We start from the raw sequence: 23,566 nt of genomic DNA on the forward strand, positions 1-23,566 counted from the left end.
CTGGTATATGCAGTTATCAGTAGTACCAGAAGTTATACTGGACTTTAACAATTATGTTTCTAGGTAGGTCACATGCTGATGGGTTTTTTCAGCTGTTTTAACATTTTGTGTGTTTTGGTAGCCAGACTATGGTGCCCTGGAAGCCACTGTGAGTTCCTGAGAGTGGGTGGAACTTTAAAGCCAGTGCTGAGTACTTCTGCAAATCTTGCATTAGAGAATGATTGACATTTCTTTTTTAAAATTACTTAAGAAGCATCCAATATGAAACAAATCTGCTTTTTAATTTGGTAGTATGTATGAAGTCATGAAAACAAAGATTCAGCCAGAAAAAATGGAGAATAGCTGACATAGGCTATACCTGCAGAATGCTGAGCACTATGGTTCTGACCCAGCCAGCATTTAAACAAGTGCCTCATTTTAAGCACTTAGGTAATTTTATTTCAGTAGACTTATTCATATACACAGAGTTAAACTGAGAAGTGACTGGCGTCAGACTGCTCTGTGCCCTGGAGGATGAAAAGCTAAAGACGCTAGAGCAAAAATAGTTTTTGAAGCTCATTATAACTTTGTTTCAGTTATGCAGTTACAAAACATTGCATTTATGAATACAGGATGTTAAATATGAGAGAGGGGAAAAAAAGAATGTTGTTGGTGGTAAAACATTTCTGGAACTATTCAGGAATTAATGTATACACAGATGTGATCTCTTTTTTAAAAATTATTTAGAAAGTGGCTTGGTTTCTGTATTTTTATGTGGTGTAAATATATATAGTACTGATAACAGCAACTCGGAATTGTAGACTTTGACAGGAAGGGTAGGCAGTATATTGATGTCAGCATGTTTCTGCTCTTCATCAGAATATTTTAAGAGCCAGATGACTAAGTGCCGTATCAGATGGCCATAGCATATGTATAAAAATATTCATAAATCAATATTTGTTAAGTATAGATGTGTGTGACTTTTAATGAAAAACAATGAGATTGGGAAAAATATATTGATTTAGGAACATTTTACAGTGGTTAAACAAAGTACCTGAGGGCTGATTAATATGATAAGAATTCTGTTTTACTTTTCTAGTATTCCTGAATAGCTTACTGGGTTGATGCCCTTTGGGAGGCCCTGTTGCATTACTTGACCAGCATGTAACAAAGCAATCCGAGCTGAGCAAAGATTGGTAATTCTGTTTCAGAGGAGATTCAGAGATTTTGCAGTTTGGTTTCGTTCTAGTTTAAAAGTCTCCTTCTCTGGAGATATTCAAGGCCCGCCTGGCTGCAGCCCTGTCTACCATGCTGTAGATGACCCTGCTGAGCAGGGAGGTTGGACTAGATGATCTCCAGAGGTCCCTTCCAACCTTACTGATTCTGTGAAAACAAAATATAAAACACTCTTAACAGAACTGCTGTTCTAGCATTGCTCGGTTTAAACTCCCTTGCTCGGCAGCAGTCCTCTTGAAGGCTGCCTCGGGATCCAGGCCCCCAGCAGCTCTGCCCTGGGGCTTACGGGGTGGTCGCTTCCTCTGAAGCGAGGTCCATGTGCTTCAGGGTTTGAGATCTGCCCTCAGCAGTCCATAAAGCATGTTGCTGGGGAACCAGTAACCTAGAAACCGTGTTGCCAGACTGGGCAGGGTGGCAAGCTGTCCAAAGAGCCATGTAGGTAAGCTGGTGAGGAACTGGGTAGGATGTTACTGGAGCGTTTGCAAATCCTATCCTAATTTTTTAGTCAGTTCAGAAAATAACGCTTGTGAGGAATCTGCCAAAAAATGATTTTATTTGAATTTTATTTTATTTGAATTACTTCATTCCAATATGTTCACTGCAGGACAATACTATTTTTTATGTGAAAACATTCCACGTAGCATACTGTGGATCAAGGAGTTATTTAAGAAGATACTGTGTTTCACATATATTTTTGTTCAAGTTTAGCATTGGTTGTTTATTGATTGCCAGCAGCTACCTTTTGAGTATTTACTGGTCCAGTGGGAGATGACTTACTGGTGACTGTTTGGTTTGCAAGAGTAATTGCTCTATCTCAAAAATTTCCATTATTATTTTTACTAATTGGCAATTAGAGCTAGGCAGGCAGAGAACAGTGGACAATTTTTACTACACTGAACTATTTTTGTACTCTTTATCTGATGCTTCCCATCTTATTGCAGGTTAAACTGTGTTCATAAAAGGATCTGTGGAATGGACAAGTGATGTGGTATTTCATGGGAAATGGGGTCCCCACAGGGGAACGCTTATGTATCAAATTCATACGTCTTTTGTTATGAATATGTTTTTTTATTTTTTTTTACCTTACTCATATAAAAAAATAGCATAGCATTTTTTACTGTAATGATTTATAATCAATATGTATTTTAATAGCATTTTTATCCTGTTGGTTGCTGTTATGAAAAGAGAGCAAACGTATACCAAGTCTAAATAATAAACAAGTTTTGCATTCCTTTAAAGTCTCTTTTTAAAATGCACCAGAAAGTTTGTGTTTTCTAATTTCATCTTGAAGTTTATAACTTGTCATAAGGTACAACATAAAGTATTTTTACTGAACATTGAATCTGATGTATTTGCATATTTAATTCATAAAATGTTATTTTGATTCTCTGTATATATGCTAAGATCAGCAAAATGCAATGTTACTAATTAGAAAGCTGAGGTTTATAGGATGTATGGTTGGTTTGTGAAATAACTTATATAGCTGCTTAGGCTTACATTTAATAAACCTTAGCTAGGAAAATTGTTTAAATTTCAAAGAAAAGATAATAAATAAAATGAGGGCATAGAATATTAATGTGAACTGTGCCTTTAAAAAAATATATATATATATATATATATATATATATATATAGTTAGTATTCAAAGTTAAATAGTGGTGGTCTGTTAACAATCTAGGGCTATTTGGCAAGTCTTTAAACTTACTCAATAATCAAAACATAAAAGGACAATGGAAATGTTTTACAATAAAAGAAAAAGGAGTTGCGTACAGAAACCAAACAAATTATTCTCTGCTTTTCCTTGCTAAGGAGGTGAACTTTATAGGAAGGGCAGCAAGCTCTGAGTTAGGGTTGCCTTTTCCTGTCTTTGTTATAAATTATATCTGTCTGTGAAGAATCCTCTCCGGTTACTTGGTACTTCAGGGTTACGGGGGAGATGTGCATGTGAAGCTGAGAAAGACATGTAGGGGAGAGCCTCCTCCTGTTTTCTGTCTCTCTCTCTTTTTTTTTTTTTTTTTTTTTTTGAAAATGGCAATTTTTCATATTCATCGGCCTTGTTTACTAAATTTACAGATGACTAGATTTCTTAAGATCCAGTTATATAAATAGAAAATTAACAAAACAACTGTTTTCTTCAACATTTCTATTATTTGTTGTTTGTAACTTTCCTTATTAGACTTTTGGAAGACTAACGCACCATTTAGGTTCAGTGTAGTCATTCAAAATAAGTTTTAGTTAAGGTTTACGTGGGGAGGACATTTGGCAAAGGAGTGGACTTTATCCCAAGTGTAACGCTTGATTCTTTCCTGTAAGTCTGAATACACTCTGCAGCATTGTTATCTGCACCAAAAATATGGGAGGTGGGTGCCAAATAATATCAGAGGAAGAGCTGTGTGCTTGAGCTTGGTGGCCTCCACGTGCCCTCCTCTCCCTGTCCCTACCGAGCACCTAAAGAGAGCATGGAGCCATTGCAGTCTGAGCTCCAGTAGCCCATGTGTGCCTGCGCTGACAGGAGAGAACGGCCGACCGAGGTCCTCTGCTATCTCTACTGTTTCTCTGTCTGTCTAAAGCAGAAGCAGGAGTCGTTTACAGGTTATTAGCAGAAGAGAGGGAGCTTCCGTCCCTTTCCCTTTCTTCTGTGCAGGCTGACGGCCACCTCCCAGCAGCTCTAGCCCATTTAATTTTCATATTTTCTGTTCCTGTGTTTTGGGAAACAAGTTCAGTTTTGGGACTCATCAGCCTTAAATAAGCCTCGTGTGTTGTGACTCTCCTTGATTCACCTCATTGCTTATTATTCCTGTTACCTGAACTATTTATGTTCTGACTTCCCACTGTACTGTTGAAAATTGGGTAGTCAAGTAATCCTGAGTCTCTTCTTGGCTAACTTAAAACTACCAGGAGGAGTACTTTGGTTTTTGTATCTAGTGTTTGCTTTTCCTTACATTTAAGAATGGGCAGAATCCTCAGCTGACCTTAAGAGATGGTAAAGTAGCGAGTACCTGTATGAATATTATTTACCTTTTTTTTTTCCAAACTGATTTCACCCTCAAAATTTGTCTTTGTCTCAGATTGTAAAGCCTATACTAGAGCCTGTGTAGGTTCTGCAGATGATGCTGTGTCCAGGATAAGACCCAAAGATGGATGTTTACAGCTGAAATGCATTAACGGTTTGCTGTCCACTTTTGTTTTCAGTGATCCTTCTGATCTTTTGATTGGTTTTACGTGAAAGTCCCACAACATTGTAAAAATATAATGTAGAAAATATTGCTACTTATTTTGTAGCACAGAACATCTTACATCTTTTACACATACTAATACATGTATTACTCTATTTTCTTGATATCGGAATTCCTGTGCGTGGTTGGAGTTTTATCGTCTCTGTGTTCTGTCCAAGTAACGCTACTCAAGGAACAATACCTTCGGAGCAGTTGCTCAGTAGTTTGTTTTGACTGTACATATCAAATTTGGCTTATGAATGCGGTCAAAGGAAATGGCATAGATTCTAAGTGATAAAAATAAATGTCGCATGCTTCATTAATAGCAACGCAGTCCAAATATGGTCCCAGAGTTAGGAAAATATCCTGTGCTGGAGGAGTCTTGAATTCTGGATTGATGAAGGTTGTGGGCAAGTTTCAGACATTAAGAGCCTGGAATTCAGGTCTATATTTTTAGATTCCTTAAATGTTGTGTGTTGTGAATAGAGATTCACTGCAACCATTGACAGTGTGTATAGGCCCCCAACGTATATTAGTCTTGTTTAATAAAAAAGAGGAAGGAGCAATAGGGATATTCCTTAGTGTTTATTACACTTCTAATATCTTCCTAGCATTCTTACAGGGTTTTTCTTAGCATTCGTTTTTGTATTCATGACACACATTTATCATTTTCAGCTCTATCTGTTATACATTTAAGTGCATTTAATGATTTTCCTTTGTTCTAAGGGAGGTATTTTGTCTTTTTTTTTGTGTTCTCCAAGAGTTAGGGGGCAGCTGAAGATTTACATTTGGAGAAATGTTAAATTACTTGTAGTGATTATCCTTCAAATAAGGTATTTAGAGGTTTTACCGTCAGTTAGTTTTGTTACTGGAGTCTATTTTTAAGTTTTAGCATTACCATTAAAACTAATAGCTGGAGGGTAGGTTGGAGACATATTTTTCTTTCTTTTTCTTTCTCCTCCTTCTCTTTTTTTTAGTCCTACCAGTGGTACATTGTAGTGCCCTTCTCTGGGAGTTCCAAAAGCATCATTGCATTTGTATTTGTTTTGAGAATGACCCCTGAGTTTATTGGAAGGTGCACCCATGCTGGTATGTAACTGAGTATTGAATCTTACCTTCAAGATACATTAATTGTTGTCTAATAATCAAATTCTGTTTGAGAGGTCAAGAAATTATCAGAATGAAGCACAGGGCCAAAGACTACTCATTTTGCCTATGATAAAGTTTTTATGTTCTGTCTCTTTCTGCTGCACTTGCAAACGTGATTCTCTGAATTATTCCTGAAATGTAAAAATAATCTCCTTTCCTTTAGAACCTTGGCATAGCCAGGCAGAATAGAAGTTCAAGACAGGATTTCAAGTTTATCTCCATTTCCTAACAACTCTTACTTTGAGTCCAGTTCCTACCATTGTTGTTCAGACCATTTTTATTGCGGTGTATTTAATACACTTTGTTCTGATCAACCTCCTCAATTAAATGGGTAAATAATAATAAAAGGATACATTGTCAAATTAATAGAAGCAATCAGTCAATCCAAGCATTCCTGGAATTATGTAATGAGTAGAAAACATAGGACTTTGGTATCAGAGTCATAAAGGTCAAGTTTTTAAATCTGACGAGAAAACATTACTATTTTGGCACATTTTCTGTGAATTTAAATCACAAATTATTGTGTACAGTCAAAATCAGAGCAACTGAAAAAATAATACAGCACAGACTATTAATTTCAGATACAAATGACAGATATTAGACAAGCTTAGAAGTCTGACAGACTAAGAGAATCTTAATATTTGACAAGTGCAAGATAAAATGAGAACTTATCTTGTGGATTATTTTTTTCTTGCATAGTAGAGGGAACATTACACAAACTAATAAGCAGAAAACAGCATGAATTTAGAATACTGTGCAGTGAGGGAGCTTATTTAGGAAATAGGAAAGCTTAAGGACTGTACATTAGACAGTGGCCAACAAGACATAGTATAGTAAACGGGAGAGTGTGGGTTGCTTTGGGAATTGGGAATTAGACACTGTAAATTTTAACTGCTTGTTTGCCATTTTGAATACAGTCACCACTTTGCAGACTGTAACATGAAAAGGTCTCATTCCACTTTGTAGTGAATAAATACCAATTACAAAGGCAACCTACTTTCTCGCTTAGCACTTATCTGTTAATGTACTACCAAATTTGAAAGCAAAAGTAATTGCTTTATCAGATAGATGTACATAACTCCAGCCTGTACAGAAAAATAGAATTAGATTTTTTTTTGTAATTTTCCCTTTCCTCTTTCTACCTAATCTAATTGAGGTAAAGTGAGTGAAGAGTAAAGAAAAGATAGCATGAATGTTAACAAACAAACCCCCAACCTGCTGAAATTCAATCGTATAACAGGCTATTTTTATAGGTTTGTGTTACTTAGTGGTTTCTGTGTGTCAAGTCCAGTAAGATCCAGTTGGTGGAGGGAATAAAATTTCACGTTAACAATACACTAAGCACACACAGTGCTAGAATAAACACTACTGGTGCAATGAGGTATTTCAGCTCCATTTTTACCTGTGAAGCAGATTGGCTCTGTCAGCTCCCTGTTAAGACCCATTTCTTTTCTTGGGCTACCTAGAGACTTCTGTGTGATAATAAGATAGTATGAGCATGCAATTCTATTGAACTTTATATTCGAGGAATATTAACCTCTACTTAACAATGACATTCTGAATTTGAAAATTAAAGAAATTTTTAAGGTGGAGAATTTTGGACAAATTCATGGGATGGCCCATGAGAAGTTTATGCTTCTCTTAACTACTGCCGGATATAAATTTTGAGTTTGCAGTTAGGATTTAGGATGCACTTCATGGAGCCTCAATCCACAGTACTCCAAGAAATTTCAGGGGATCTAATAAAACTGTATCCAAAATACATGCTATAATACCGTGGTGTGTAATAGTAGCAAAATTGGGCCTCAAATTGTAGGTGATTTAAATTCAAAAATATTCTTGCAAAAATGCAAACATCCCATATTTACAGTTGTATAAAATGCTGCTATAGCTTTATGGGTGTGTATGTTAAGGAAAGAAAGTTCTGTGTTATTTCATCTTATGGATCATTCCTGAACAAGGCTTCATATTCAAAACATTTTAACTAATTTTACTTTCTATTTTCACAAGTAAATTAAGGAGCATATTTAATTTTCAACATTAAGTGAAAGGTTGCTGCAGTATTTCTTCAATATAACAGAAACTGTGTTTGTTAATATACTTTGGGCACATTTAAATTCTAATCACATAGGTGAAAGGAAGTAATGGCAAGTAAATTTAAATTACACAACAGTAAAGACTTTCATCCTTTGAAAATATTTTAGCACAGGCTTTTTTCCCCTCACTTTGATTATCTATGATCACAGCAGCAGAATTCTATTGCTGTTGCCATAATTTCAAAAGCATAACTGTGCTAACATGAAATAGGTATATACAGGTACATTTGCCAACTTGTTTTAATTTTTTCATTTGCTTTCCACCTCCTGTCCTGGGAGGGGCTGCTGATCAGTACGCTGACTGAAGGAAAATGTAAATTTGTTGCAGGAGAGAGCAGAGACATGCAGGCAGCTTCTGCAAAATAAGTAAGTCTTTTTTTACTGGTTTCAGAGTGAAAAATATTAAATTTCCATCCCATTAAAATCTGTCCCTTGGACCTCTGGGATTGCCCACTACACTGGATGTTTCTCTGGATCAGGCCTCACGAGCTGTACACATCTAGTCATCTAATTCCCATAGCTTGCCTCCTCGTGTAAGCTGGGTCTTGGCTTAGAGAGAGAAGCGTCTTGTAAACAGGACACTTTGTGACTGTGGAAGCGAGGAGGATTCTGTCTGAAGAACCATTTTCCTCCTTCTCTCTGGCTTGATGCCCTCCTGCCATTAGACTTTCCACCTCTTTAGCAGCACCTGCTTATTGTAAAACTGAGATGGAGGAACTAAGAGACACTGTGAGCAAAAATAAATTCCTCTTTTTTTTTTTTTTTTTTTTTGTTTATTGCCACATTTAACCTCTGTTCTTTTAATCATAAGCACAGCAGGAGAAAGGGGATGTGCTTTAACAACTTGTCAGGTATTAAGTAGTGTGAATTTTTAGCTAGAAATCATTCTATCAGTAGGAAGTAAACAATGAGGCCACATATATTTAATTTTTAATACATTTTGAGTTATGCTGTTCTTTTAATTGCATTAATCAGGCAGGCTCCAACACTGCAAGCCTGAGGCTAGAAGTGCAGTTTCAATGCTTTGTAATAAATTTGCCAAATTTTGGAAATAGATGAAATGGCTTAATATTAAATATTTACTTGATTTAAATTTCGCTAACCTATGCACTTTATAATTCATATTTTTTCGGTGCAACCTACTACCACAGCAGGATGATCATAATAGTAATTGCAGTAGTAAGCATTCTTTTTGCACACAGGTTTTGTTTATAAAACTAGACAAATAACTAGACCAGGAATATTGAGGGAATGCTAAAGATCTACAGAGCATTTGACTTCAAGGTCACTGGTTTGAGCACACATCATTAAAGACACAGTTAACATCTGACTGCTGCTTCCTAACATAGGTGAAATCGGTGTGAGGTGTCATTGAGACAAGGACAAGGTCTGAAAAGGAGGAGGCAATGGGAAGCACCCAGCCTAGCAGGCTCCTGTCTTCCCCTGCCTGGAATCCTAAGGGCTGTATTCATTCTTCAGTCCGGAAAGGTTAAAAAGGTTGTAGCCACCCTGCTTGGTCTCGCTCGATTTCATAAGTTTAATTGAGTTGGGCTGGGTTACTACTAAGTTGAAACAGCTCCAAGGAAAACTCAGGTGTTGTAGAAAATAGTTTGATGATGTAATAACCGGTGAGCCCAGTTTGATGCTACTAGGTGCTGCAGAACAGGCTCTTGGAAAGCTGTAAAACTGGTGTCCTGGCCCCTTCTGTTACCTCAGGCGTATAAATCACAAGCATAGGAACGTTAGCCGCGAAGTCTCCCTGCCTGCGTCCCGGGGAGCGCTTGCAGCCTGCCAGCGCTGGCCGCCGCGCAGGCGAGACCCGGTGAGGTGCTCCTCCTTTTGCGCGGTGGTGTGGTGGTTCCAGGCTTTTCTAAAGAAGCGGTTGTCTTTCAGTGATGTGATGATCCCTTTACGTGGGACTTCGAAGAAGATCAGGCGTGTTTGGAGGAATGAGTGTGTGTAACATGGCAGCGGATTTTATTAGCCACTTCATATCTAGTTGTCAAAATATAGTAGTTTGCCTTTGTCTAATAGGCTGGAAGGGTCTTGTTTCTCCCTTCCGTCGTGTGAGCAGTCGAGATTCTAAAGGTTTGGTTCCCTGGCTGAGTCTGTTGTCCTCTTCTGTTTTGTTGCTGTTTTAAAATCTGGGTTGAGATTGGATCTAGGATGCATGGATTTTAGTGAAATAAGGACTTCAATTATTATAAAAGAGCTCTTGTCTTTTCCAAGGTGGTTTTGTTTGCAAGCATATATAAAAGCAAACAAGTGTAACATAAGCAGTTATACTATTAATAAGCTCTCTCAAAAAAATGTTTTACTAGTAAGAAGGGAAATAAGATGAGAGAGGAGAGGGAGAAATTCTGCCTTCTAGACAAAGGGAAATAAAAAGTGTTTGTGGATAAAATACTGAAATAAGCAACATTGGTTTGATAGAGTTTGTTCCTGATGACCTTTAACCCTTGTTACTTGTATACTTAAAGCTTCTATATCTTTGAAAGAGCTTTTTTTTTCACAAGTTTTTTATAGTTTAGTGTATGTATACATTGAAAATGATCATAATTAATAATTAAAGTGGGATTTTCTTTTTATTCTCAATGCTTGTCAGGAGCAAAAAGCGGTTTTTGAAGAACTCTTAGCTGTCTGAGCAACTGAATTAGTCAGATGTAGCAATAGATAATTTATAGATGATTTTACAGACTTACAATGGGTAAATGCCACTGGAAGATTTTGTAATAGAATTTTATGAATGAAATTGTGTTGTACTTGTAATGAAGTACATGATGTTCAATAAAAGGAACTCTGGAATTTTTCTGAATTTTTGCTGTAATAACCTTAGCCCATGTTTGTTTTTATTAGGAAAATAAAGTTCAAGAGCTTTGAAGGGGCTAGATGCCTTTTTGACTGAATACAACAACTTTATTTATAGGGAAAGTATTTCAAGCTCTAGGTATTCACACATTAAAAAGGGGAATGTTTGTCTTTTCATAAAAGACTCCGTCTAAATTTCCCCATCACAATTTTATTTTTGGCCATGACAGTTTAAGGGAAGGAGGCAGAGGTCAAAATTACGATATTTTTGCTGTAGACTAGAGGGAAAGTTCCATAGTATATGTTGCGTTCTGTCTGAACGAAGTCATTGGGGTTGGTCCCTCACTTCGCACCATGAATCTTTTGCCTCCATATTTTTATATGATATTTCGTGACACAAACAGCAATTAGATTTTAAAATTGTTTTCATTTCTGTAAGAAAACAGCATATGACTTGAAATAATTCAAAGAAATTTTTTCAGTCACGAGTTACGGCAACCTGCAGTATTTGTTTGGAGGATTTTTCAGGGTCTGAAAGAAAGAAAAAAATTACATAGATTCAACAAAACTTTTACATTTCAAATATTAGTGCATCAGCTTTATTGGAAGATGCTGAAATTGTTCAAATGATCTCAGTAAAACAATTTGGACTACAGTTCCTGGAACGCTCATGAACCTGACATGTCTACATAGTCTTTTAAAGTCATAATCCATCATTCTGATGCTAGATCGATGGATTGTGACTTTCTGATGTCAGATCTGTGAGTTAAGGCTTTTTTGACTACAGCCTGCTATCCAATTATTGCCCCTATTCATATATTATAAATCATTACCCCTTCACCAGGTAGTCAGCAGTTTATATTTCCTAACATTTCAGAGCCTTCTTTTTTCAGCCTTTGTTGCACTCCCATTAAGCAATCAGAAATGGGGAGTACTGACCTGAAAAACAGAGCTTCTATCACAGCAAATCACTGAGGGAACAACATTTGTTTCTATTTTTTGTAGTTGTTAGACACTCTGTTGAAATAGAGGGAATTAGATTAGATTGAAACAAATCTCATCCCCTTACTGCACAAACAAACAATATAATAAATTAGTACAAAAGTTGTTGGCATATATTGACTTTATTTTTAAGTGCTCATGCCTGAGTTTCTCACAAAATGATGCTTTTTTTCTGATAAGGTGATTTTTTTTAATATAAAATAGATTGGCTTTTGATTTAAAGCTGGAATTTGCTAGTATACTGCCTTAAGTAATTGTGTATATTACTGGCTGTTAAACAGGAGTTCCCTTAAATGAATTATTTATGGAGTAATCTTACTTCTAATGCAGTGGTGTGTATAGGTACAAAATGCTTTACTGTAACCAGTTTAGGTGTGTCAAATCAAAATGCATTCAAAAAACCAACCTTATTAAAAGATACTTAGAGACAATTTAGGTCCTATCCTGCATCCAGAGAGGTCATTAACCGAAACGTAATCATGCTGTGTTGGAGAGTGATCTCAACAGGTTTCTCAGGCTAGTAGAATGTAGATCCAGTCTATATGTAGATGGGAAAAAATCACTGGTATGATTTTTTGGAGTTTTATTTCATTTTGCTCTACTGAAGTTCTTCATTAGGATATGATTTTCATAGTAGATGGCTGTGCATAAAATATGTCCAGTTGATACACTGCTAGCTGAGCTGCTGTCAGAAAAGGATGTTAAGCAGTGAAAAGCAGAGTGGTATAATGAATGTGGTAGAATTAAGCTTTTAGTGACTACTTGTTTGGGTCCTGTGTGAGAGCTGTCACAGCACTGCCTCGTACCTCAGTTCCTCCTTCATGTCACCAGCCACATAGATTCCAAAATCTTTGCCATAAGGACTCTTTCCATGGCATTTTTCTGGAAAAAAAAAGATTTGCCTGTCATGTGTTACCTGTGTTGCTGTTTTGCAAGTCAAGTGAGTCATCTGCAACTGTATGGGAAAGTTAACGTAGTATTTTGTATGTCTTGTCATTGAGTAGGTGGTGTAATGCTTTAATATGCTGTAACTTAGTTCTCCGTAGAGGAAGCTAACCTTGTCTTGGTATTTTCATGTAGTTAACTTCTCCTTGTTTCAGGAGCTCTGGACATTGCTGTTTCCTGTTGCCCCTTTTACTTTTGAGAATTTTGGCCATTTATACCTAAGACTTCCAGGGTGCAGCAAAGTGTTAGAAAGAGCTTGGGGTGTGTTGGGAGAGCACAGCAGTAGACATGGCATGAATGCTTCAGGAGAAAACATGTCTTGAAGGACAAGTACCAGCACAAATCAGGAGCGGTTTCAGTGCTGTTCTTGGTTTTCATGGAGTTCCAAAGTGATGCAGCTTTATAGCCAGACTCTGTTGACAGGAAGACTAGCAAAGCTCTTTGTCATCCGTGAAAGTAGGTTCCAACCCATTTTCAAATTTCCTGTGAAATGCAATTGCCCACTAGATGGAGACATAATATTTTATACATTAGTGGATATACAGATGGTAATCAAATCCACCAGCTGCTGCCTGCTTTTTCTGGGCATCTCGCCAATTCACTGGCAGTATGTTGACTGGGAAGCAGACAGTGACACACTTTGATCGAAATGCTTGTATGATGATTTTTTTGTTGTAATATTATTGTTTTTTTAAAAAAATGATAAAAGAGATCAAGATGTGTGCCTTGATCAAAGGGTACTGCTGTCTGCTTCCCCATCAGCAAGTTCTAATTTATAGAAATCGGATTGCGTGGAAAGCAATCAGCAAAGGTTTGAATTCTTTCTTATTTTACTTGCTGCCAGGAGATGCTGACAAGTGAGAAAATTAAAATCAGAGAAGGTGGGGAGAGCATTAGTAAAACACTAGTTGAAATATAATTATTTAAATTTCACATTTTTAATAATTTCAGGGCTGTAAGAAATCAGGTTAAAGCATTCAAATTGGCTATTACTTGTGTTCTAAGAGGAGCTTAGGATCTTTCTGTGATGGAGGATGTTGCTTTGAGGCTAATTTACCATGGAGAGACAAATATATGTGTAAAGTTAATTGTTGTCAAGGAGAAATAACCTTCTGTGATTTTGGAGCCAATTTTTTCAACAGTCTCTCCTCTTTCATATGGAGCTGCACATCCAGTACAATTTACTAGAGTGTATAAATATACAGAGAACACTTGCAAAGAACATTTAAACAGTCAGTTCTATAAATATGAAGACAGCATGTGCAGAATTTGAGGGCTCCTAATGAAAATTTGCCCATTGTATTTGGCAAGTACAGTCTTTTTTAGCTCTTGATACCAATTCTTTCTTTAAAAGCTCTGAGTTGAAAGAAGGAAAATATGTCTACATGTCTAAACTTAAATAACAATTTCAGAGTTACGGATATATATGTACATTGAGATTGTGTCAACAGGAGAAAGACTATGTTTTGGTGCATAGGTATATGTTTCTGACCAGCACAACACAAGCTCAGAGGCAGTGGTTAGAGTTGCTTCACGTGCTGCCAGACATTAAAATTAAAATAATCATATGGCAGCAGAGACAGGATACCTGAGTTTTTGTCTGAATTGACGATTTGTCTAAATCCTCTAAACTGATACAAGAGGGAGGCAGACTGAAGTAGGTAAGGAAGTGAATGGGGCCCATCTCCCCAAGTTTTCCAGCTGGTTTCTTCAATACGATTGTTGGGTTATGAGTCTATTGGAGCAGTAAGCTAAAAGCTTGGTATGGTCACAGGTGACATCATTGCAGGCCATCCTAGACGTTCAGCCGCTTCAGGCAGCCTGGCGTGCTTGGCAGCTGTGGCCGAACAGGAATTTGAGACTAGAATAGCACGTGTTGCAGGTCAGCATTGCTACCAGAGTGGTAAAGACGGATCCGTTCAGCCTCGCTGCCTCTCCGAGCCCGAGACATTCAACACTGTTGCTCGCTGCTTCCCATCTCTCCTCTGTCTTCCCCTACACGTTTACTCACACTTTTCCCTCAGCTGCTGAGTAAGCCTTTTCCTTCTACAAGACCAGTTTGGTTCCTCTGTGCCCTCCCCTTTCTTGCACTGACTTTTGCCATTAGTGCTTTTTCGACTCCCTCCTCAGCAGCTCTGCCTGGCAGGCCAGACCCATTTGATGTTCCCAACAGGCTTTTTTCACGGAGGACTCAACTGAACAACAGCAGCTATGGAGCAGGCAGTGCCGTGTTTCCGAGTAGAGGGAGACTGCCCTGTTTGAAGGCTGGGCGTTCTCAGGGTGCTGCTGTTTGCCATTTGCTTCCTTTATGTGCTTAGGCTGTCTCTGTGCTATTTATGAAAACTGCCAGGGGAAAGGTGCCATTAAAAGGAATAAATAAATAAATCCCTTTGGCATCATTGCTTCATTTCTTTTCTGTCAAAAGCTGACCATCGCAGACATGTTGTCCTTATCCCGTGAAGCAAACTGTATTCAGACTTACCTTATTTTCCTCACCTGTTTTTGTAGAACAAAGTTTCTTGAAAAGACAAAACGCAAGGAGAGGGAAGAATAGGATGTGCTTTAATCCTTCATATCCACTTATGTGGCCTTTAGAAAATTTTTGTATAGTTTTTTCAATGCCATGCTAGTGTCTGAAGAAAGAAAATCCGAAGCTCCTTTACTGTATTCAACACAGAATAATAAAATATACTGCTAGATCAAAGAATAATTGACATATATGAAGAGATATAGTTGGACTGATCTGAATGTTGAGTTGCAAATAAGTATGCAGGTAACAAACTCTTTGACTAATATTTGCTCTGAAATCCAAATAGGTCAACACATAGTGTTGAAAAACATTCCGATGCTGCACTCTCTACGGCTAGCTCAAGATTTTAGCTTCAGTTTAGTATCAGTTCAAAGTTCTAAATCTGTGCTATCAATCCTAGCTTGACTGAAAATTCTACATGATTATGGAAATTTCTTTAGCAAATGTCAGATGGTTGTTTTTTGGACTGTGGTAATTTTCAGAAAAATCAAGTAAAATCAGTGCTTATAAGGGATAAGGAGTTAAGTGAGTGCTGTATTTTTTCTTCAGGGAAAAAATATTCAATGAATTTTTTTTTTCTCATTCTGTATTTAAACAATTTCAGAAATGTCTACATTTGATTATGTGATTTGTTGTGAGTTTCATAACAAGTCAAAGCAGACTGAGATTTGTATGCCTTTTCACCAGAAACCTTTTCATGCCCAACAGAAATGGAAATGACCCTTCATCTCAGAAATCTTCCAAGTCTAAGTGGGAGGAAACTTTCTGTAAGGAGATACTACCTTCTCAAAAACAAGCTCACATCATCCAAGGTGTGGTTGGCTTTGGCAGTTAACCAAGAGGAAGTTTACTAGATTACAAATCAACCACCAAGCCAAGCTATGCTCAAACAAAGCTTTGTTTAACTCTAGTGTTAATCAGACTAAACCTGATCCTATCTATAAGTACATTTTTATTTAACATGAATGACAGCATTATAAGATACAGTTAAAAATAACCCCAAGTTTCATGTGAGTTCTGTGTAAATAGACTTATGAACACAACCCTTAAAGGAAAGCCTGTTTACAATGGGCTATGAAATTTAATTTAAGTATGATATGAGGAAGCGATGGTTTCTTTTTACTAAAAAGCTATGGTTGGAGTACTTCAGTTTCAAGTTATGTAGAAACACAATTGCAAAGAAGTACTGGTAACTTAATGAGTTATATCATTTCTTGTGTGTGTACTGATCAGATATTCTGGTGTTAAAACAGACTAGTTTCACACAGAGAGGTGACTGAAAACTAACTCTGAAATTCAAGAGAAAAATTGGCTTACTTCTGTATTCCCAAATTGGAAAATGCATGTTAATAACTTAATTTTGATGATAAAAACATGAAACATAGGTCCCTAAAACAGTGTCTAGTCAATTTTCTGATAAAGTAAATTTGTTTTCCCATTTGTGATTAAAATGACCTACAGTAAGATTTTTTTTGAACTAGGTGTTAATTAAAAATATGGAAATGGACTTAAAAAAACATTGCAGTTCACGGTGGAATAATTACCATAACTGATTTGTTCCCACAACTATGCCTGTTCTGAGATGTTTTTAAGATGTCTAAGTTACTGGTTGTTTTTCTGCTTGATTGTTTCCAAAGCAAAATGTGATTCCAATAAAAACAGTAATTGAATTTACAGTCCATAGGACAAATTGTTGTTTTAGCAGAAACTTACACGCTCAGGCAAAGACTTCATGTTTTAGGTCTAATAACAAATAATGCAAGCTCTCCATTTTTATGTGGCCCTCTATCTTGAAAAGTTTTCTAATGTAGCATATTTTGAAAAATCTGTATTGCAGTTTTTAAAATATTTGAGCAATTTTTCTATTGCTAGCTCAGAATCAATATTGTTCAGGTTTTGTTTCTTAATGTGATCTTTTAAATATTAGAGCAGTTTTTCTTGTACCGTCAGATAAGGGTGAATCACTATAGACAAGCGTGTTGAGATCTGATGCACCCGATGACTCGGGGAGGGGAGGGAGAGCTTGTCACGTGGTGGTCTGGGAATGTACAGACTGGGGGGAGGAGGGCTTGTCCACGACTGCTCTTGCATGGAGAAAATGTTTTCAGAGGAACTGCGCAAGAAAAGAAGGAACCAGAAGGGAGTGTGATGGCCAGGCAGTGGGTAAGGGCAGTAGGTGCAATCTCCATCCAGCTTCAGGCAGTGGTTACATATTACTGCGTCAACAGCCCCAAACTCTTCTTCTGCGATCGCGTTTGCTTAGCAGGAGCTAATCGGTTCCATGAAGCCAAACCCTTTTTATTTCAAAGGTTTCTCCTTGAACTTCTTCATAGTTGGGGGGAACCATCTTTGTGCCTTTCCTTCACAAACGCTGTACTCATATTTAGATAGAGCCTGACAACCGGGCTTACCCCACCAACGGGAGTCCAGTGGCATAATGTGCGCTCCCTAGACACACTCCTGCCTTGGTACTTTTACCTACTGTAATGTAACTAGTTTGTAAGTGGCGTGAGATATTCCAAAGAGATATGTGTATGCCAGAGATATGTATATTTATGTTAGTGCTTTTGGCAGTCCTCGGGCTGACCTAAAGCACTACAGAACAGTAATAGTTGGCGAGATACTACTGCTTCGAGGCTCAAGAGAGTGTACTTTTATGGGTTTGTAAAGTAGTCATGTGACTAGTGAAAAAAATGATTTGTTTTTCCAGTATTTGTAGATCCAGCTAGGTGGTTGATGTGGGAGAGGCCCCACCCTCCTCTTTTTCTTTCTTTCTTTCTTTCTTTCTTTCTTTCTTTCTCTTTTTTTTTTTTTTTTTTTTTTTTTTTTTTTTTTTTTTAAGGTTTTAAATCTCTGTTAAACATAACTACAGCCAGAATAGGAGCTGGCTTCTGTTTCCTTGTATGGTGGGTGCCCTTGAAGTGGAAGGGAAGGGCCGGCGTTTTGAAGAGTGCTGCCATACGAGAATTGTACTTTCAGGTACTAAAAAATCCCTCACACCTCCTCAAAACACGTTTACGCTTTTTAAAAATGGTATTGTTAACTCCAAGCATTTTAAATGATGAGTCAGAACCCAAGATATCATGAGATAGATTTGCTTAAAAGTAGTGGTAGTTTGGTTCTTCTTGCTTGCACTCTATTTTTTTGAGCTTTTAAGATTTGTTTTCCTTTTTTTCTCTGCAGTCATGAGAGCTACATACTAACTTTATTTTTTAAATAAAAGCTGAGATTCTTTTGTATTCCCATAACTCTAGGAGAGTTGGCAATGCTGAACACTCTGTGAATCCAGAGTGACCGTTCCAAGGTGAATCATTTACTGATGTGCCCTCGGCATGAAAGCCAACTGGCGATTTTTTTTTTTTTTTGGATTTCTCCTACTTTGTCTGTCTTAATAATCTGAGAATTGGCAGTATTACTCGGAAGCTTTGTAAAAGCAGAAATAGACGAGTGCGGCTCAGTAAAATGAGGATCTTTTTTTCTGGGGTCTTAGGATATTCTTACAGAATCTAGGTATTAAGGGCATTCTGCACTAAGGTGTCTCTGGAGAGGAATGCTGTGGTTATGTTTTGCAGAAGCACCCTTTTCTACTCAGTCAAGCATTAAAATTAACAACAGCAGTTAGAGTAGCAAAAAAAAAATCCTAGTTGTTGCCTCATATAGTTACTGAAACAGTGAGAGGACTTGCAAAAGCTTAAGCTCTGAGTAAAAATATTTATAACTGTGACGGTGTGTTTCCTTAGTATAATTTATGGGCAAAATGTAGGAAAGGAGGAACACAAGCTATAAATAATATGCTATATGTAAACATAATGGTGGCAGTGAATTCTTTTTATTTAAAAATTAATATTGATGTTCATTAATATAAATTACCACATTTCAGATGACTCTGATGTCCTTGAGGCCAGATGCCACTGACTGATTTACAGCTTCCTGGGGGGGAGGAGCAGATCCTGTTTTGTCAATGTAGTTGTGGCACCAAATTGCTCCAGAATAGCTATTTTGGACTAGATTAATTACTAATATATTGTCAGCAAAGTTGTGTCACAGCTCTGTGTGTTTTTGCTTCTTGTTCTGTTCAAAAATGTGGAAAACTCTCTTTAAAATATATTAACTCGAATTCTGAAATGGAGGAAAAAGAGCATAAAGTATAACTTTTAACTTAATGACTTTTTGTCTTATTTAAGGAATAGTGATTTGCAATATCCTGCCCAGGAACATGAACGCAGAATTTCCATGTAAATCATTGGCAACTGAGGAACATACTTCAGAGGCCAAGTTTAGTCCCTCATTGATCTTAATTTTCTACTTTAAATATTAACACAAATGTGTACGGTCAAAATAGTTCAGAAGCAAACTCTGCTATCTTAGTCATGCTGTGCAGCTCACGTATCTGGATTAAGTTTTTGAGTGCCTCGTAACATCCTGCAGTCCCTCGGACCTTGCGCGTAAATCACTGCCGGTAGGCTAGCGGATGCATCTGAAGAGCGGTCGGCAGCCTCCCAGACCCCCGCGCCCGCGCTGGTGGGCGACGCCGCAGCGCCCAGTTCAGCGGCCCCTTGTGCTTGCCTCTTCCAGGAGATGCAAAATGGTGGGTTGAGTCAAAGTGGGACAGCGGGTCTCTGTCCATTAGTCAATGAGTTAAATCAAATTCAGCCATATGAAATACAAAAACCTAACAAACCATGTCTTGTAAGTGTCTTTTATCCAAGCAACTGAAAGTCAGGTTTGTGAACGTGTGGCTGAGCATGCTTAGCAAGAATAGCAAAATCATGTCAATCCTGTGTTACATATTTTGGTTCATAAGAAATCTCATTTAGGCAAAAGATAAGCCTGTGCGCATATCAGTAGCATAACGTCCTACAGCATACAATTAGCAACAATATAGATTATATAAATGTGGAGGATAAAACACAAAGAACACCCTTTTAAAAAATGTGTCCGTCATTCACGTAAAGCCGAATCGATACCCCACTGAAGGCTATTGAAAGGTTTTGAAAGATGCTACCAGGCTTTAGCAGTGATCCATGCTGAACTCAGGATATTTTTTCCAATCTTCATAAATAATTATTTTCCTATCTTTCTTAAGCTACAATGCTTTCATTAGCAAATGATTCTATGATACAAACAGCTTTGTATCAAACAAGCACCTACAACACCCCAACCCTGTCTCTTCTCATTTAGGAGATAAGTAAGCGTAAACTTCAAATTCTGATTTTCTGCAAATATATTAGTAAATGCAAACTGACCTTGACCTTAGCTTTGTTAATATCCACGCTCTGACATTTATTCCCTGAGTAGATTCGTTTCCTTCATGCTACATACATAAATACTGCAGAGCTTTCCAATGACTTGAATTAGAGTGCAAGTAAATAGCCGTTTTAATCTACATAATATTTTGAGAGCAGACGTTTTGTGCTATGACTATTAAGATACACCTAGCAGCCATTTGTATAATACTAGAAACCTCTTACATGTATTATTAAAGGTAATACTATCAGCTGGGCCATGTTTTATGCCACAGAAACTTAAATAATAAAATATAGTGTGGATAAAATCAGCAATAATAGTAACTTAAACAAAATTAATTTAAGTAACAGATAACATCTGGGGGAAAATGTAATGGTATATTGGTAACTTATGCAAAGCTAATTTTATAATAACTACCACATCTGTGGAACTCATTTATTAGAATGCCTTACCAATCTTCTTTCCTGCCATTATTCTGCCTTAGAAATTTTCCTGTATGCTTTATTGTTTTTGCTCTGCTTACATTTATAAAAAGGTAATGTGCTAGCTCTCAATAATACGAAAAGCATGCAAGTATATGTACAGAATAACATGCCACTTTTTATACTGTATCTGTTTTTATGCAAACTTTTACTACAAAGAGTTCTGGGGGAAAAATATTGTAGCATATGGCTATAAATTCAGAATGCTATTTAGACACCAGCTACAATCCTCTGCAGCGACTATGCTGAGATATGATGTGGCTCGAGTGGGAAAGCAAAGGTGATGCTGAATGATATCTTCCATATTAACCTCTGCTGAATGTTAGAGCAGCCTCTAGCCTACTGCAACTTGTCCAGGTTCAAGTGGCCTTTGGCAACCCATTGCACCTTGAAATTAGTAAGAATGTTGCATTTAATTTCTGCTGCCTCCAGTCTCCTTCAGAGCATCCCTTTATCTGCAGCTGACACTGATACGCCCTCTACCCTTGTGCAGCTGTCCTAGGATTTCTTAATGTTTGAATTCTTATGGACTTACTGGACTGCAATGTGCATGAAAATACTGCAAATTAATTTTAAGGCCACCATCATCTTGCCAAACTAGTTTTCATACTTATATAATTATATTCATTCAAAAAGACACTTTGAATAAGACATCTTTGTCATAATGAATCATGCTCAGATAATGACAAATCTTCAGGAATTAAGGGGCGTATGAATTTTTTAATGTAGGTCACTGGAAGCAATTTGCCTTAAATTTAGTCCAAATTCAGAAACTTGCAACTTTTTTTTTTTTTAAGCTAACTGTATAACACTTACTGTGTCTTCTTCTCTGTTTTTAAGTAGATTTTACTACAGAGCCATTAGTACTGTTAAACATGAGGTTTCGTTCAAAGGAAATACAAAGACTTAATTGTATTTTTAAAGGAAAGTATTGCATCAGAAGGATTCGTTTAAAAACATTTGCTGGCTTCAGGCTCTCACCACAATTCATTCGTTCTAATTTTCCTCTGGACTTGCTGAGGACACAACATATAGGAAAGAGCAATTCAGAATGGCATTTTTAGGTCACTATATTTTGGCTGTGAACTGTAGTACTGCTCATAAACTTATTACTAAACAAAATACTTCATATTCTACGTTGCAGTTTCAGGGAATTTTAAAAAACTTTTGGCTGAATGTTGAGCCTATTATGGCTCATTAAAGAGACTAGTTCTGCTGTAATTTAGTTATTTCTTAATGATCCAAGGGTTATTATTAGACACAGAACAGCTGAGTAAAGAATAGCTCTCTTTAAAAGGATGCAGTGAAGCAAAAATATTATCCTAAAACAAAACCTCTGGAAATCTCATCCATGCTACAAAAATGTATTTGATTAGCTATGAATTGATTTTAAAAATCCAATCTAGATTTTTACAGTTTCATTATTCTTTAAATTTATATCAGAATGAATAAGTGGAATAATGAGTTGAGCTAAATAAGAAAAATATTTTGAGTTAATAGTTAAGTAATTAACCAAAAATATAATTTTAAGGATGTGGAAACTATTTGTGAATTCTAGTCCAATTCAGCAAACATTTTTGAAAGAAAAATGCAAGGTGAGAGATCAAATAAAATTGAAATATTAGCTAAATCAAAACAATTCAAATTTAATTTTAAAATAGCATTAGAATTTTAAAATATAACTTCTTTTTATCTTAGAAAGAATAACACTTAATTCTACTTAAGACTTTTCATTTTCTCATCAAAATGAAAACTTTTTGACTATTTCACTTGCCTTTAGACACTAACAAAATGCTATAAAGTTTTAGTCACAAGTGATGCAGAAAAATGCTGCTTGATCTCTTTAAAATCCATTTTTCTCCTCACTTAAATTCTGAAAATCTTTCTATCAGCCTTTGGGGTTCAAATAAGTTTGGAGTAGTATTACCTACCTTTTTTGGCTCTCTCTCACGAGACAGGTAATCTTAAAGACAATGTCAGAACCCCAGTATAATTTCTGAAATGTTTTAGGACAACGGAAGAGATCTTTAACAGCAAAAAGTACAATGACTTGGCCTCACTTTTTTTTTTTGAATTTTGTCTTCATTTTTGCAGACCTATAGAACCTTAAATATTTCAAAACATCTAACTGTAGCCAAGTAACTGTAAATAAGCCAAATATTAATCTAGCTATGATTTTAAGGATATGAGAAAACAACTTATGGGAGCCACAGTTACACCACTATGAGTTGATGAAGTTGAGCTACAGCATCCAAGCAAAACCATGTTGTAAAACTTGATGCAGAGCTGTAACATCTGCCCTGTACTTCCCCTTCACAGAGGTCTCAAATATACCGTTTTAGCATTATACCCCTGTTCTTTGGTCATTCAAAACTGCCTTGTGTCATCCAATTTGGCATGTGTGTTGTCTATCATCCATAAACAAACAACCCCCTCCCCCCATGCGTGCACACACACACTTGACTCTTTTAAAGACTCAGGTCTTTTTCTGCATCACTCCTTAGAGCCCTAAAACTAGGGCCAAAGGAAAAGTGCTGCATCCAGCTACTCTGGTAGCAGAATAATTCTCAGAGCATTCCTGGAGCAGCAGTTTACAAGGCAACAGAATACCATTAAAGTTGCCGTCTTCACAAGAAAAGAAAAAGAAAAATGGACTTTTTTCTTTCCCCCCCCCCCAACTGCCAGTATGTGATTGAACTTGCCCCACCTGCAGATGACACTTTTCCTGTTCTGCTGGAAGAAGGTATACCTTTTGATATCAGCTCATCACCTACAGCTGCAGAGATGGAATCTAAGGTATGTGTGTTTTCCTTTTTTTCTCCCCAAGCTATTTTACTATGAGTTCCCTTCTTCATTTTTTCCCATTGGAGCCCAGTCA

The 23,566-nt window shown here is 37.0% G+C and overlaps 1 protein-coding gene across 1 annotated transcript in view; it reads left to right on the forward strand.

Annotated features, from left to right (window-relative positions):
• The window catches only part of CABCOCO1 (ciliary associated calcium binding coiled-coil 1), a 51,749-nt gene that overhangs the window by 24,889 nt on the left and 3,294 nt on the right, over positions 1–23,566 (forward strand). Inside the window, exon 8 of the mRNA XM_062580465.1 lies at positions 23,374–23,484. Within this exon, the coding sequence (XP_062436449.1) occupies positions 23,374–23,484 (111 nt within the window). The remainder of the gene's footprint in view (positions 1–23,373; positions 23,485–23,566) is intronic.

Source organism: Rhea pennata, chromosome 7 (genome assembly GCF_028389875.1).
Source record: "Rhea pennata isolate bPtePen1 chromosome 7, bPtePen1.pri, whole genome shotgun sequence".
Classification (NCBI taxonomy): domain Eukaryota; kingdom Metazoa; phylum Chordata; class Aves; order Rheiformes; family Rheidae; genus Rhea; species Rhea pennata.